At 47.8% G+C, this 18,025-nt stretch overlaps 1 protein-coding gene across 1 annotated transcript in view; it reads right to left on the bottom strand.

Moving 5' to 3' along the window:
* The window catches only part of KIAA0930 (KIAA0930 ortholog), a 44,334-nt gene that overhangs the window by 10,243 nt on the left and 16,066 nt on the right, over window positions 1-18,025 (bottom strand). Inside the window, exon 2 of the mRNA XM_006866834.1 lies at window positions 3,937-4,088. Coding sequence (XP_006866896.1) covers window positions 3,937-4,088 — 152 coding nt within the window. The remainder of the gene's footprint in view (window positions 1-3,936; window positions 4,089-18,025) is intronic.

Raw genomic sequence — 18,025 nt, 5'->3', positions numbered from 1 at the left:
CTGTCTGACTCCCCAGGGCGCGATCTGGGTCCTCAGGGCCACTGTGCTCCATGGACTTGTCCTTTGAAAAAAGACCAAGATTTTGCAAAAAGAAAAGTGTTGGAAACGAACAGGGGAGGGTAGGTCGGAGTGGACAACACTGGCCCTCTGAGCCATGGATGGTGGGCATGCCTACACCCTAGAGCCTGCTGAGGGTTCAAGAACCACCCCCACAGCGAGGCCACACGGAGGCTCCTGGGATACCCGGGGTCACATCTACCCCACACGCCCCAGCTTCCCGGAGGTTCACAATGCAAACACCCTTAGCTTAGGGCCCATGGGGTCTGAACCCTTTGCTGAAGTTCCACAGAAGACAGACCCGGAAAAGAGGGTCTAACAATCACAATTAAAAATGGACCACTTAATAGTTGAACTCTTATAACCAAAGTCTTGAGGAATGTTGAGACCTACCCGCCTCCTTCCTTGGGCAATTGGAAAGATGTGTAGGCCATGCCCAGAGCCATAGTGGGGCAACCACATCCTGGGGTATGCCATTAAGAAAGACTACCCATTAAAAACTCGCCTCCTTCCTTGGGCAATTGGAAAGATGTGTAGGCCATGCCCAGAGCCATAGTGGGGCAACCACATCCTGGGGTATGCCATTAAGAAAGACCACCCATTAAAAACTCAGTATTTTTGCTTCCTTATCAGATATTTTACAGGTCAGACTGATTCACCTAGTGCCCTAGGTGCAACTTTCCAAGGGACAAACCTACTGAGTCAAAGGAGAGTTACCAATTCCTGGGAGTCTGAATTAGGGTCCCAAAGACCCAACCATGCGCGACATCCCAGAGTAAATTTTTGTTCTGTCTGTTCCTACCAGAGGCCTGTGCTGTGGAATCCATCTTCAAGATATGCTGTGTACACACCCAATTTGCATGGCTCCCCCTAAATGGTACATTTCCCAGAAATCCCCGCCTATCCCTATGAATAAACATGATGTCTTTTCTCTACTCCAAACCTTTGAAATCCCAGCAAAGCCTTTGTTCTGGGCTTTGTGTGGCGCTGTAGGATAAGCACTGGACTGCAAGATCAGTTTGAACTGCAAAGTCAGCATTTAAACTCACCAACCACACCTCGAAAACCTTATATATGGTTCCTATGAGTCAGAATCAACTCAATGGCACTTAACAACAACAAAGCCTTTCTTCCCAGAGGCTGGGGTTAAGTGTTGCATTAAACCCTCTACTTGCAAGCCTCTTTCCTTTGATAAACTTTTGCTCCTATGGAAACCGCCTCACCTGACTATTGTTAATTAGCAGAAGGGCAGAGCCCTCTCTTGAAGGCTGAAGATGCAGTTAGCATGCCCTGTTACAGGGGTTGCCTTGACAAAGTCGCCCACCCCAGAGCTGGGTCTCCCCAGTACACCTGATATGGACAGGGTGGCCAAGGACAGGTGGCTAGGCTAAGCAGCATGTATAGACAGCATCCTGCCCACCCACTCTGCTGAGGCCTCCATACTTAGTGTAGCTAACTAAGTCCAGTGGCCCCTCCTCTCCCCTGCCACGCCCCCTCCCCCTTGCCCTCCTCATTCTGACTCACCCCCACCATCCACCTCTCCAGTCAGATCTTTCTGGTCTCCCACCTAGTTCCTTGGACATCTCAGTGCCCACAGTCCAAATCTCTTCTTCCATCCCTGGCTTCTCAGTGGTTACAGAGATTTCCACCCGACCTGGACGTCCTCAGCACCTCCACCTGGGCCACCCACCCAGGACTGACTGAGCTCCCAGTTAATGACCCATGTGCTCCCAGCAAGTTAGGCCCTAGGCCTACATGCCATCCCAGGTCCTTCTGGTTCACTGTTACTTCCCTAACCTCCCAACATCCCCTTGACCACTCCTCCGCCCTCTGGCTTCCTCCAGCCCCCTCCAAGTCCTCTTCCACATACTGCCAGGCAAACCCTAACCAATTACTGCTGTCAAGTTGATTCCAACTCACAGTGATCCTACATCGGGTTTCCGAGACTGTAAATCCTGAAGGGATCAGACAGCCTCATCTTTCTTCCAAGGAGCAGCTGGTGGAATTGAACCACCGACTTAGTGATGTGCAGTCCAGTGCTTATCCTGTTGTTACTGCCAGAGAGCTCTTGAAATGGCCTTCCTCTGTTTATGAGACTTGGGCTTCCCAGGGCTTGGGGGCTGCCTAGACTCCTGGCCACCATGTGACCCTCAGCTCCCAGCCAAGCAGGGCTCTCCTGATGAACGGCACTGTCCCACGTCCCCAGGAGCCACTGCTGGGGACAGTGCTTCCTGCTCCGTCACACTCACCTTAACCTGCTGACCACAGTCCACCTCTTCCCACACCAAGCCCCCCTTATGTGCTCAGTGTCCACAGCCCCAAGGAGGTCCCAGCCTTCCAGTGTCTCAGTGGTCACAGACACCAGCAGAACCCTGGGGTCTTCTTGAGTCTCATCACATAGCTGGGTCACACTAGCAGTAGGCATACGGCTGCCCACACACAGAGACAGAGACAGGGCAGGGAGTCAGAGCACGTCCTTCGCAGCCAGCACTGAACCGGTCCACTTTCAGCACACCTAGTCTGAAAGTATGGAATCTTGGTGGTGTATGCAGTCTACGTGCTCTGCTGCTAGCCGAAAGGTCAGCAGTTCAAATCTACCAGTCACTCTGAGGGAGAAAGATGAGGCTTTCTGCCCCTGTATAAAGATTTACCACCTCAGAAACCCTGTACAGGGTCGCTATGAATCCGAACTGACTCCACGGCACTGAACCACCATCAGTCTCCTAGCCAAAAGGCCAGGAGCTTGATTGGGCCCCCTCTGAGGAAGTTCGGTTCTGTCCCAAGCGGTTGCTATAAGTCAGAATCAACTAGATAGCAGGAGCTTGGGTTTGGGGTGTTCTGTATGTGTCCGGCTCTAAAAACAGGCACACAGCAGGACTTGGACCCGGATGGATGGAAGCCCCCGATCTGGCCCCCTGTCCCACCCACCACCACACAACCACTTGCTTCTAAAGGAAAAGAACGCAATTCCAAATCTGGCACTTGGTTCCTCTAACCAGCTTACAAACTGCGAGAGATTCTGAAGAGCAGAGGGGGAAATTTGTGCAGTTTGTTTGATGAACTGTCCACCCCCACACCTGAATGTGCTGATGTTGTTAAGTAATGTCGTTCCAACTCATAGCCACTGTGGGGGGGGTTTCCGAGGAGCGGCTGGTGAGTTTGAACCACCGACCTTGAGGTCAAGTGCTTATCCTATGGGTGCCACACCAGGACCCCATACCTGCCTGTAGTGCCTGAGAATTCAGAGGCACATGGCTCTTGCCCGGAAGCCCAGGTTTCCTCATCTGCACCACAGCTTTGTTGGGGAGCTGGAGGGGATCAGACAGCTGAGGGCTCAGCACTGTACACAGTGCATAGTCAGGACAAGGTAATAGACTGTAGGCGCCTGCCGCCAACATCATGATCCCCAGCTTGTCAAGCCAGCATCCCCCCTGCCCGTGGCTGTAGGGAGACACGAGATTCTGGGTCCAGCTCTGTCCTATCCACTATCACCAAGTCAAGCCTCACTCCTAGTGACCCCACAGGCCAGAGGAGAATTGCTCCTTTGGGTTTCCTAGCTGGAAATCTTGCCCGGAGTAGACGGCCTCATTTTTCACCCTCGGAGAGGCTGGTGGTTTAGAACTGCTGACCTTGTGGTGAGCAGACAATGCTTCGACCACAGTGCCACCAGGGCGCCATTAGCTCCGTCTACCGCTAATTAGGAGATGTTGGCCAAATCCTCCAGGAAGCACGGATTCCGGTGGCTACGGGGCAGGTCTTGGTGGAGATAGACGACAATGTGTGTGCAGTACCGCCTCGTTAGAGCAATTGACACTATGCCCACTCGGCCCCTGGCTCAAGGGGGCCCGCCGGTCACCAGGGCCACACGGTGCCACTCACCTTGCCCCCGTCGGCGCCGCTCTCGCTACCCGCTCTTGCCCGCTTCCGGCGCACGTAGAAAAGCATGTCATCGTGTTGCGGAGCCCACTTCTCCATGAAGTAGGTGGAAAACATCCAGGTCCAGAAGGCGATACGGTCATCCTTGAAGCACCCTGCGGGGGGAGGCCAGAGGCGCGTGAGAAGGGACCTGCCCCTCTGGTCTGACACCTGCAGGGGCTCGCTGATGTCCTTCTCCCCACCCCCACCCCGCCCGGGGGCCCCCCGCTTCCTCCTCCCGAGCGAGCGCCCTGCTTCCCTGCCGCCTGCGGATGAATCAGCAGCTTGGGAGCAGAGGAGAGAGCTGGCAGCGAGTGCGTCACCGGCTGGCTGGGCGGGAAGGCTCTGCAGCCCAGATCCTGCGGGCTCCGTCCTCCGCCAGCATCCCTCCCCGCCCCCTAGGCTGCGGCAATTCCGGGAGGAGAATCCGATTTAAAGGCGCAGCCTCGGGAACCCCGAGGCGGGGAGGGGGTACTCCACACGCCTGACTTCCCGCCCCCAAGAGTATTCCTACATCACCAACAGCATCGCCTCGTGGGCTCTCAAACCCACCACCCAACCCAGGGCTCCTGCCTTCCTCGAGTGACCTTGTTCTGTCAATGAAAGCATAGTGGAGGTGGTACTAAGGAGTCCTGGTGGCGCTGAGGGTTAAATATTGGGCTGCTAACCCCGAGCTCTGAGAGGAGCTCTGGTAGCGTAGTGGTTACGAATCGGGCTGCGAACCTTAAGGTCAGCGGTTCGAAACTACCAGCTGCTCCGCACTTAACAACAACAACAACAACCTCGAGCTCTGGTAGCGTAGTGGTTACGAATTGGGCTGCGAACCTTAAGGTCAGCGGTTCGAAACTACCAGCTGCTCCGCACTTAACAACAACAACAACAACCTCGAGCTCTGGTAGCGTAGTGGTTACGAATCGGGCTGCGAACCTTAAGGTCAGCGGTTCGAAACTACCAGCTGCTCCGCGGGAGAAAGATGAGGCTTTCTACTCCCGTAAAGATTTACACCCTCGGAAACCCTGTGCAGGGTCGCTATGGGTCGGAACCGACTCGACAGCACTTAACAACAACAACCCCAAGGTGGGCGGTTCAAATCTAGCAGCCAAATCGCCAGAGAAAGATGACGACCTCAGAAACCCTAAGGAGCAGTTCTGCTACGTCCATAGGCTCGCTGTGGGTTAGGATCGACATATTGACACATGAGAACATTACAGCAATGGCATTGAACATTATCAATTCACCACATTATGCCCCATCGCAGACCTTTCAGGTAGCAGCCCACTGTTTAACTCTCTGTACCTCAGGGCTCTGTGTCCTTGTTACTGTTAAGTGCCATCAAGTTGGTTTCAATTCACAACAACCCTATAAAGATTTTCCAAGGAGTTAGTGGGTTTGAACTGCCGACCCTGCGGTTAGCAGTCTAGTGCTTATCGTACAGCGCCACACTAGGTCTCCTCTGTGCCCTTGTTGTTGTTGTTAAGTGTCGTTGAGTCGATTCTGACCCATAGTGACCCTGTATAGGGTTTCCAAGGAGCAGCTGGTGAGCTTGAACCACTGACCTTGCAGTTCAAACACAAAAGTTAAAAGACAAGAGAATTTACAAAAGAACTGGTTTGGAACTGGCCTCTTGCATCTCCAAGACTCCCTTATGCCTAAGAAACATATAACCCAAATCCTAAGGGATGTGAGAAACAACCGGGAGGCCACATCTGTTGTTTAGAAAGAGGACCCCGCATAGCAAGTACAGAAAAGTGCCAAAGGCCCAACAGATAAAGCAGGCAACACGCTAAAAAGGAAATACAACCAGTTAGCAAACTGTGAGACGACCTGAACCTCATTGTTGTTGTAAGCTGTTGAGTCAATTCCAACACATTGTGACCCTACAGGACAGAGGAGAATGGCCCCAGAAGGTTTCCCAGGCCACAATTTTAAGGAAGCCAATCACCAGGCCTTTTAACCTCTGGAGGTCTGGTGGGTCCAAACCACTAATCTTTCAGTTAGCGGAGTGCTTAACCATTGTGCCACTAGACCTCCCTATTAATCTTACTTTTTGTTAAGTGCTGTTGAGTCAGTTCCAACTCATAGTAACCCTATATAGGGTTCCTAAGGGGCAGCTGGTGGGCTTGAACCGCTGACTTGTGGTTAGCAGTCTAGCGCTCATCCTACAGAGCCACACGGGAACCCCTATTAATCTCACTAGTAATCAACAATTCAAAATGAAAGAACAACTTGACAAATTTGATATTTTAAAAAAATAAACCAAAAACTTCTGGGGTCTTAAAACTCTTGCAAGTGGCCACTCGATGTACAACAATTGGTCTCTATTTGTCTGAAGCAACAGAAAATACGCAGTGGACTGCTAACCACAAGGTCACCCAGTCACTCCTTGAAAACCCTATACAGGGGGGCAGAACCTACTCAACAGCACTTAACAACAACAAGGAATGTGTGGCTAGTTGCCTCTGTTATTGAACATTTTAATAAATAACTTCACAGAAAACGCCAGATCAAAAGGGGTAAAAGGCAGAACAGAATTTCAAATTCTCGAAGTTATTTGTCAATGGACTGTTGCATACACTTTTAAATTATCTTTAGCAAAATGTTATTTGCATGAGATATTAATGACATTGTCCGATGATTTCCACATTCCACTGGGTCACCTCTCTCTGAATGGGTATAAATATGGATCTCTTCCAATCATTTGGTCAGGTAGCTGTCTTCCAAATTTCTTGGCATCGATGAGTGAGTGCCTCCAGTGCTGTATCAAGTTTGTTGAAAAATTTGAATTTGTATTCCATCAATTCCTGGAGCCTTGTTCTTTGCCTGTTCCTTCAATGCACTTTGGACTTCTTCCTTGTCACTGGCTCTTGATCATAAACTATTTCTTGAAATGGCCGAACATCGACCACTTCTTTTTGGTGCAACAACTCTATGTTGGCCCTTCCATCTTCTTTTGATGCTTTCTGTACCATTCAATAATTTGCCCAAAGAATTCTTCAATATTTCAAGTCAAGGCTTGAATTTTTTTTTCTTCAGTTCCATCAACTTGAAAAAATGCTGAGTGTGTTCTTCCCTTTTGGTTTTCTAACTCCAGATCTTCACACACATTTCATTATATTTGACTTTGTCTTTTAGAACTGACCTTTGACATTTTCTATTCAGCTCTTTTACCTCCTCATTTACTCCATTTGCTTAAGCATCCTGTGCTGGGGAGCAAGATTCAGAGTCTCTTCTGACACATCCATTTAAGTCTTTTCTGTTTTCTTGTCTTCTTAGTGACCTTTTGCTTTCTTCCTGTATGATGTTCTTGATGTCATCCCACAACTCTTCTGGTCTTTGGTCATTAGTGTCTGGTTCATCAAATCTGTTCTTCAGATGATCACAGCCTGCCCCTGGCCTTGTTTTGGATAATGATATGGAGCTTTTCCACCACCTCTTTCCACCGATGTTGTCAATTTGACTTCTGTGTATTGCATCTGGTGAGGCCCATGTGTATAGTCATCTTTCACGTTGTTTTCAAAAGGAATTTGCAATAAACAAGTCATTGGTCTTGCAAAATTCTATCATGTGATCTCCAGCATAATTTCTATCACCAAGGCCATATTTTCCATTGACTGATCCTTCCTCTGTTTCCAACCTTTGCATTCCAATTGCCAGTAATTATTAATATATCTTGATTGCATGTTTGATCAATTGCAGACTGGAGAAGTTGGTTGTTGTTGTTGTTAGGTGCCATCGAGTCGGTATTGACTCATAGCGACCTTATGCACAGCAGAAGGAAACACTGCCTGATCCTGGGCCATCCTCACTATCGTTGCCAGGCTTGAGCCCATTGATGCTGCCACTTTGCCAATTCATCATCACTGGCTTAAATTGTTGATGTGTAAATTTAAATAATAGTGGTATTATCTGGTCTTCTTTGTTGTTGTTGTTAAGTGCCATTGAGTCAGTTCCGACCCATAGCAACCCTGTACAGGGTTTCCAAGGCTGCAAATCTTTATGGGAGCAGAAAGCTTCATCTTTTTCCCATGGAGCAGCTGGTAGTTTCGAACTGCTGACCTTAAAGTTCGCAGCCCGATTCGTAACCACTATGCTACCAGAGCTCCTTGGTCTTCTTTGTAGGCATATGGATATTGTCCTATGACATACAGAGTTGTACTTCAAGATAGGTTTTGAAATGTTCTTTTTGAATGCAATGCAATTCCTATTTTTCATTCCCAGCATAGTAAACCATGTGATTGTCAGATTTAAAATGGCCAATACCAGTCCATTTCAGCTTTCTAATGCCTAGGATGGAGTCCTGGTGTGGTGCTGTAGGATAAACTCTGGACCACAAGGTCGGTTTGAATCACAAGGTTGCCAGTTCAAACTCACCATCCGTTCCTCAGAAACCCTATACAGAGTCACTATGGGTCAGAACCAACTTGATAGCACTTAACTACAATGCCTAGGATATCGATGTTTATGAATTCCCTTTCATTTTTAACAACTTCTAATTTTCCAAGGTTCATACTTCATACATTCCATGTTCCAATTATTAATAGATGCTTACAACTGTCTTTCCTCATTTTGAGTTGTGCCCCATCAGCAAATGAAGGTCTCAAAAGCTTTATTGCATTCACATTATCATAGTCAACTCTAGTTTGAGGAGGCAGCTTTTCCCTAGTCATATTTTGTATGCCTTCCAACCCGAGAGGTTCATCTTTCAGCACTATATCTGACAATATTTTGGTCCTCTTCATTATGTTTCACTATTTAATATTCTGGTGCTGACAGTGTTCCACTGCTCTTCATAAGGCTTTTAGAAACTAAATATTCAGAAGTAGTCTGTCTTTCCTTGTCTTCATCCGGAAGTTCAGCTGAAGACTGTCCACTGTAGGTGACCCTGCTGGTATTTAAAATACAGATAGCATAGCTTCTAGAATCTCAGCAACACACAAGCCGCCACAGTACACCAAACTGGCAGACTGGACACATGTTGTAAGCATGCGTAAATCACAGGGAAATGCTGGCTGTGATCATGACCTGGAACAGTCCTTCATTTTTAGTATCTCCTATTATAAAATGATACCATTCCTTCTTATAAAGGCTCATTAAAGAGAGAGTATGAAAGAGAAAATAAAATGAGAGGAGGGGGAAAGGATCTTCCCCTCCTGCAGTGCTAGGTAGGGAGAGAGGGAGATGAGAGACACACACATGTGGGATATGTTACGAGACAGAAATGCAGTCAAGAAATGGTTGGAGGAAGAGTCCAAGGTCCTGGAAGTTCAATGTTAGGATCTGCATTCAAATATGCTTGAGTTCCAAGCATTCTGGTGGTACGACAAATTAAATACTGGGCTGCCAACCTCAGAGTCGGCAGATCGAACCTACCAGCCACTCCGTAGGAGAATAATGAGGCTGCTCTAGGGGACTCTACTCTACCCTACGCGGGTGGCCACCTCATTTAACCTCTGACCCTCAGTGACTCCTCTGTCTGATGGGTCTAATCGGCCCCCCCTCTCAGAATCCATGGCAAGGACAAGATGTGTGAGACAGATGGGAAGCAGTTTGTAAACTGTGAACTTCCACCCGCTCGGCTACTTTACTGGGTCTCCTGTAAGCAGTGCGCCTGCTCAAATGAATTCTCTACTCCCAAACCTTCCAGGGCTCTCTGTCAAGTGGTGCAGTACGTGTGGCATGAACTACTCCACAGACTGAGTGGGTGCGAATTCAGTGCTGTTTCTTCACCCTGACCCAGGAGTCCCTTCTCCCTTCATCCTTTTCCAAACTGTCTGAAGATCATGCCCAGCTGCCCCCCCCCCCATCCCCCATGTCTCCAGACCGCTATCCTTCCTGGTGGCAGGCCTTTCCACCTCGGAAGCCAATGGACAGACTTAAGGGAACAGATGCTGTTCCCTGAAGCAGAGCTGCTTGCCCAGCAGGACCACGGACAGCTCCATGCTCAGGCCAGCCTTCCAGGGCTGGGTCCTATCTAAGTGGGACTGTGGGACCCAGCTTCCTCTCTGCATTCAGTAACTGGTCTGTTTCCAGAAGCTTCTTGCTTCAGAACTAGAGTTCTTTACAGATGAGGGGCTTCACAGTCCTGTGAGTAAAGTGGACCATGATAAGAAGAAAGTGTAAAGTATACCTCCCAGCTTCCTGCTCTCTGGCTCTGTGGTACCTAGGATTTCTGCCTTGTTCTGTCAAAAGTGACAAGGAACAAGGGGATACTGTGTGGTTCAAAGTCAGGAAAGGTGTGTGCCAGGGTGGCATCCTTTCATCATCCTTATTCAATCTGAGTAAAGAATCCACGAAACTGGATTACATGAAGAAGAACGTGGCATCAGGATTAGAGGAAGACACATAAATAACTTGCGATATGCTGAAAGCGAAGAGGCACTTGCAGATGAAGATTAAAGACTATACAGCCTTCAGTATGGATTGTACCTCAACACAAAGAAAACAAAAATTCTCACAACTGGACCAAAAAGCAACATCATGATAAATGGAGAAAACATTGAACTTGTCAAGGATTTCATTTTACATGCATCCACAATCAGTACCCATGGAAGCAGACGTTAAGAAATCAAATGTGTTGCACTGGGTCAATCTGTTGCAAAAGACCTCTTTGAAGTGTTAAAGTACCAAGATGCCACCTTGAGAATGAACATGTGCTTGATCAAAGCATGGTGTTTTCAATTGCCTCACGTGCATGTGAAAGCTGAACAATCGATAAAGAAAACCAAGGAAGATTTATTGCCTTTGAATGATGGTGTTGGCATAACACGGATATTACCACAGACTGCCACAAGAACCAACAAACATGTCTTGGAAGAAGTACAGCGAGAATGCCCCTTAGAAGTGAGTATGGTAAGACCTGGTCTCACTTACTTTGGACTGAACATGTGAACTGGCGGGACCCGTCCCTGGAGAGTCAGTAGAAAAGAGGAAGACCCCCCAGTGAGATGGACTGACACAGTGGCAGCTGAAGCAATGGGTTTAATTATAGTAAGGATTGTGCGGATGTCGTAGGGCGGGCAATGACATGTGCCTCACACTCTACAGTTTACAATGCCCTGTCTGTGTGACCTCATCAGATCCTCGTGACAATGATGGGAGCTAGCAAAAACCATCTCTGGTTTAAGAAAAGGAAGCCAGTGCTCCGGAATGGAGTAACTGGAAGTAAAGGCAGATAGTCAGGAGCGGGAACTGAAGCCCAGCTCCTCCCTAACACACCTCATACTCCTTCCATGCATCGTGCAGGCACGGACAGACCTGGGGATGCTCCTGCCCACTTTACAAAGAGGAAAGTGAGGGCCCCAGTGGTCTCCAGGGGAGCACACAGGTTGCCAAATCAGCTCAGGGTTTTGGACCTTCCCATGTCACTCCGCTACAGTCCTGAGTAGCTCTGCCCAAGCCCTGACACCCCGGTCCTGCCCTCACCGGGATGTACCATCCCATTCTAAGACCCGGCATATCTCAGGGCTTTCTGTGACAACAAGGATGGACAGATGTGAGTCACTCCATTTGAAGGGGACTTGTCCACCATTTCCCAGCTGAGTGAGGATTGGGCTACATTAATGATTTTCATCAGAAGAAATTGACTTAAATGAACAAAGAATATCGTGAGAACAACCATCTCCTACAAGGATTTCAAGTAATGCAGCCACAGGATGGAGTTGGGGAACCTTTGTCATATTCGGGTCTCAGAAGAGACTTGGTTCACATTCATCACCCTTTGCTTACTTGGGCAAGTTACTGAGCCTCCCGCACCTTCAGTTTCTTCATGGGTAAGATTAGAGAGTACCAGCTGCCTCCTATGGTTGCTGCTATGGGAAATGAAACCAGCCAGGCTGCTCAGCAGAGCACCGGGCGCAGGTAAACACTCAATGAATGATAACTCGGTACGTGCTATTACTGTTTCCACCAGTCATTTGGAGTGACTTTCCATTAAACAGACCTTCGGAGCAATCACGGATTGCAGTTTAGATGACATTCCTTTAAACCCGCTCAAATCCTTCCCTAGCTTAGTAAACCACGCAGGTTAAAGTCACTATGATAAAGCCATAATCAAAATCATTTACAGCTGCCAGAAATGCTGGTCGTGAATAGCAATAAGGAAACCTGTTCAGAGATCATTCCAGAAAAAGACCAGACCAAAAGATGGTTTAAGAGAGGGCAATCCTATTTGTAGTATCTAAGAAACTTACAAAATCTTCTTAAAAAGCAGGCATAACATTGATTCCAAAGAAGACACATACACACAAAGAAAACTAGTTAATCTCCTTCAAGGAAACTGACATGAAAATCTTAAATACACCATTAACTAAGAGAAGAACTCAGCAATCCATTAAAAGAGCATGTCCTAGCCAAGCAAAACTGAACTGAGGGATGTAAGGTGGGCCCAGGTTCGCTCTGTTGATAGCTCACAAGAGAGACAGCACACAATCCTCCATAAACGCTGAAAAGGCATTTGATAAAATTCAACACAAACTCTTGATTCTTAAAACAACACTACATAAACTCTTCCTTAAATGTGTTATATGCCTCAACTAGAAAACATTAGAAACTAAGTCTTATTGCGGCCCACTATTATTCATGTGATTTGCGCTGTAGGATCAGCACTGGGCTACAAATCATAAGGTCAGATGTCAAAATCCACCAGCTGCTCCTTGGAAACTCTGTACAGGGTAGCTACTGAGTCGGGATCGACTCGACGGCACTTAACAACAATGAAGGACTCTTGGGAGTCCTGGTGTGGCGCTGTAGGATAAGCACTTGACTGCAAGGTTGGTTTGATCTGCAAAGTTGACGGTTCAAAACCCCCGGATACTCCTCGGAAACTCTAGGGTCACTCTGGGTCAGAACCGACTTGATGGCACTAACAATAGCAAAAGGACTCCTGGTGTGACCCTGTAGGATAAGCACTGGACTGTGAATCACAAGGTTGGCAGTTCACACCCACCTCGGAAACCCTATATAGGCTCGCTATGTGTCAGAGAAGACTCGACGGTACTTAATAAGTCATGAAATTGGTTCTGACATATTGTTGTTGTTGTTGTTGTGTGCCGTGGAGTCGGTTCCGACTCTTAGCCACCCTGTACAGGGTTTCCGAGGCTGTAAATCTTTACGGGAGCAGAAAGCCTCATCTTTCTCCCGCAGAACAGCTGGTAGTTTCGAACTGCTGACCCTGAGGTTCGCAGCCTGATTCGTAACCACTATGCTACCAGAGCTCCTGAGTTCTGACATACAGCAAGCCTGTAAACAGTTTCTGAGGCTGTGAATCTTGACAGACGCAGAAACTTTCACTTTCCTCCCACAAAGCAACCGGGCGCTTGAACCACAGGCCTTGTGAGTCTCAGTTCAGTGCTGATCCTAAAGCATCACTGCGCACCGCAAAAGGTACTAGGCATGGAAATTAGAAGAAAACAAAAGTTACTTAGAATAACAGAAGTCATAAAGACAAGATACAATAAAGCAAAAAGAGCAGAAAAATACTCTAGTCTTGACTTGGAAAATGCAAAAAAGTTCATTGAAAAAATATTCAAACAAGAGGCATCATAAGGGTACAAAACTGCCGGTATGTCTATCAACCAATAGCGTCAATACAAACCAACTGTCCTAATTTGTGTATGGGGTTTCCAGGAGTCAGGGGCTGAGTGACAGCAGCTAATAACACCATTCGTCCTGAGGTCAGATTTTCAACCCCTGCTCAGATTGCCAACAAATGTCCCTCTTTCCTCTAATTTACTATGAGTTGGGTTTCTACCACTTGCAACCCAAAGTATCATAGCAAACACAATATTTACCCTGCAAGAAACCAACCAACAAAATGCTCCCCATCTTACATCACTTCTAGCTAGGGTCTCATCAGGAACACCTTTTTCTTTTAGTTATTTTATTATTAGCTGTTGAAAATATGCACAGCAAAACATACACGAAATCAAATTGTACCACCCCCATTCTGACCCTTTTTGGGGGAGATGTTCCTCCTTCAGTAACATGAACTCATCCTAAGTTTCCCATGTAGCCTTCGAGTTGCTCTTGTCAAACTGATCCCATGTAGAAAGTTCTTACAGAAGCACAAAGTTCAAGGCAGGCATTCTTTACTAATTAAGTCAGACTAGTATTTGGTGGCAAGAAGCCCTGGTACCATATAGCCTCCGGGCTGAGCTGCTAATCTCAAGGTCAGTAGTTCGAATCTACCAGTCGTTCCATGTGAGAAAGATGAGGCTTTCTGCTCCTGTCAAGATTTAGTCTTGGAAACCTCATGCAGGGTCGCTAAGCTGAATACTGACTTGGTGGCACACAACCACCACCACCACCATCATTATTTGGTTGGAGTCTTGTGGCGCTGTAGGACCAGCACTGTATTGCTAACCACAAGTTTGGTGGTTCAAACCCACTAGCTGCCCCTTGGGAACCCTACACAGGGTCTCTTATGAGTGGAAACCAACGCAACAGCACTTAACAACAACAATTATTTGGTTCAGGAGTGCAGTAACTCTGTAGGATAAGCACTGGACTACAAGCCACATGGTCAGCGGTTTGAGGCCAAAAGCTCCTCTACGGGAGAAAAATGAAGCTTTCTACTCTTGCAAAGATTTACAGCCTCAGAAACCCTGTACAAGGTCACTGTGAGTCGGAACCAACTCAATGGTACTTCACAACAACGAAACCACACTGTTGGTTTAAATAAGACTTCAGAGGCTATTTTTGTCTTCAGACTTAAAGGGCATTCATTTTGGGGGTTCATGCAGTTTCCATGGCTCCAGAAAGTCTGGATTCCATGACCATTTTGAAATTCTGTTCAGAGAGTAGAGATTTGTCTCAAACGGAGATTTGTTCAACTCTCTCACTTGTTTTGATCTTCAAACAGACGCATCCAACCCCTTCTCAGAAACTGTGGCGTATTGATCTGCCACCGACGCGTGGCTACACTACTGACGTGGCTCCCGCACTGTTCTCTATGCTGCTCCCTTCGCCCGGCAGCACTACTGCCAACGTATGTGTTACAACAGGACCCAGCGCTTGTCATTCACTAAAGAAGACTCCCAATGGCTCCTTACATTGGAGGAGATGCTCATATTGCCACACAGCCTCTAAGGCACAGGACAATTTGCCCCTGGTCACCCTTCCCACCTCAGCAGCCCCCTCTCCCCCATGTCCTCACTCCCCTCCAGCCTCGTTGCTATTCCTGGAACCCACCAGGCACCCTCATGGTCCAGGGCCTTGGCACTTGTTCCTTGTGTCTGACCTAACAGCCACTGAGCCCACTTCCTGACTTCTTTCTAGGCTCTGTACTCAAACATCCTGGTCCCAAACCACCCAAAGTCGGACTGCAAACCTGATCCCAACATTCCTGAGCTCACATCCTGTCTTATTTTCCTTCATAGCATTTGCTACTAATACATACAACAGTTGGAAGAAGTGAAGCCAGAATGCTCCTTGGAGGCCAGGATGGCCAAACTTCGTCTCTCATACTTCGGACATATTGTCAGGAGGGGCCAATCGCTGGAGAAGGGAATCATGTTTGGTAAGGTGGAGGGTCAGAGAAAAAGAGGAAGACCCTCAGCGAGATGGATTTGCCAAGAGGCACCATCAATGGGCTCAAGCGTAGCAACAGTAGTGAGGCTGGCCCAGGATCGGGCAGTGTTTCATTCTGTTCATAAGGTCGCTATGAGTCAGTACTGACTTGATGGTACCCAACAACAAAAATATATACAACCTGTTTTGTTTAACTTTGCTTTCCCTACAATACGGGCTGGTGAACTTTTCCTGCGCGCGTGCGCACACACACACACACACACCTATTAAATCAAACTCACTGCTGTCAAGTTGATTACAACTCATATGGGTGACTCTATATAGGGTTTCTGAGACTAAATCTTTATAGGAATAAACAGTTTATCTTTATTCTTCAGAGTGGCTGATGGGTTTGAACTGTTGATCTTGCAGTTAGCAGCCCAATGTTTACCCCACAGCTCCACTGGGGCTACACGCACGCACACACCCACAGTATAGTATATATTTTAAGGAAATCAAAGATGTAAGGAAACTGTTAGTCTAAAGGACTACTGTGCCACGTGGACCTCAGCTTCCACAACCCTGACACCAGAACTACCAGTGCCCGGCTCCCACTGCTGACCACTCTGAAAGGGATCGCACTAGGAGGTTCTGAATAGAGTGGGAGAGAAGTGTGGAATAAAACTCAAAGTCACAGAAAAGAGCAGTCTTGTCGGTCTGATAGACACTGGCAGGACCCTGAGACTATGCCCCTTAGATACCTTCAAGCCTGCGGCTCAACTTTCAGCCAAACTCCAGGCGGGCCTAGAAGCTGAATGCCACCAGGGAAGTCCACACTTCCTTAGACCAACCAACATCCGAGCTCAATGAGCAGCATGTGCCCAGGGATCAACTCAGAAGGCAGGAAGAAGGGGTGGTAAAGGAAGACCCACTGGAACCAGAGTCAGGCTGAGCTTGACACGCTCCATTGGCACCTGTTGACCTGGCCCCCGGAGGGTAGGAAGGAAAGGGCTGGCTGTCTAAAGTGTGTGTGGGCTCCTGTGCCTACAGCTGGTACCCAACTGTCCGAGCCCACAGGGTCTAAGGATGAACTGACCGGAACCTGGAAGAATGAAAAGAAAGATGTTTAACCCCACGAGCTGGTACAGATTGAGGTCGCTTCACTGGACTTTGCTCATGGACGCAGAAGCACCAAAGGTCCAACCAGAACAGAAGGTTTTCCAGATCAATCGAGGCAAGTGCTTGTCAGAGTGCTGGTTTCATAGGGACTAAAATGTGGGGAGAGGGTATAAAGGTATGAAGGGCTGACATACACATTTTTATAGGGACTGTCTAAAATGGGGGGAGGGCTGGCTGACTTACACTTTTTTACAGGGACTGTCTAAAATGGGAGGGGTTGTAAAGGTATGAAGGGGCTGACTTACACATTTTAATAGGGACTGTCTGAAATGGGGGGAGGGCTGACTTACACATTTTAATAGGGACTGTCTAAAATGGGGGGGGTGTAAAGGTATGAAAGGGCTGACTTACACATTTTAATAGGGACTGTCTAAAATGGGGGGAGGGGGTGTAAAGGTATGAAGGGGCTGACTTATACATTTTAATAGGGACTGTCTAAAATGGGGGGAGGGCTGACTTACACAGTTCATGGGTGTGTTTAGTCTCAAAGTAAAGGTGACAAGGGGGAACTCCCAATGAACGGCTAGCTCCCTCTTCTGATGGTCTGGTGGGGGAATCTGCTGCTGCAATTAGAGGATTCAGCAGCGGTGAGTAATGATTGTTAACATGGTTAAGTGTGTTTGTGAAAACTAATTGTAGGAGCAGCAGCTGTGAAAGGGTGGGCTAGGAGGGAGGGGCACAGTGGCTGAGACCTCCTAAAGCTCAGAACAAGGAAGCAGCACCCCCTTCCGTTCAGTTTACCAGAAGGGGGAAGCTTTCTGAGAAGCTGGTCAGCTCAGATGGGCAGAATGGTCAGTAACTGAGTAACCTCACCCTTAGGAGGCTTTGGCCTTCCGAATGATTCATTGTTAATGACCACTTTAGACTGGTAAAATGATTAGGTTGTTGGTAATTGCCGTCAAAGTCGGTTCCAACCCATAGCGACCCTTTATAGGGTTTCCAAGGAGCAGCGCATCAACCCACACCACCACACCAGGACTCCAGAGGAGGCGCAGTTAATCCTGCATGTATAAAGGACCAACGGGGGCATGGGGGTGGCTTAGGGTGTGTGTGTGGGGGTGACCTGCGGTGCAGTGAATTTCTTAATATGGCCCTTTCTGCCACAGTCTTTTTGTTGTTGTTGTTAAGTAACGTCGATTCGATTCCAACCCATAGTGACCCTGTGTAGGGTTTCCAAGAAGCAGCTAGTGAGCTTGAACCACCGATCTTGCAGTTCAAATGACTTTGCAGTCATGCAATAGCCCACAGTGCCACACCAGGACTCCTTTGTAACTCCAACCAAATGTCTAGGTGGACTATGCAAATGACATACTTGTGGCCCACCAAGGGGATTGGATGGCTTGTTTATAATGTATCTAAGGGGCATGGC

This window comes from Chrysochloris asiatica, unplaced genomic scaffold (assembly GCF_000296735.1).
Source record: "Chrysochloris asiatica unplaced genomic scaffold, ChrAsi1.0 scaffold00097, whole genome shotgun sequence".
Classification (NCBI taxonomy): Eukaryota; Metazoa; Chordata; class Mammalia; order Afrosoricida; family Chrysochloridae; genus Chrysochloris; species Chrysochloris asiatica.
Note: the sequence above shows the minus strand (reverse complement) of the source record. Positions and strands in the feature narration are given on the sequence as shown.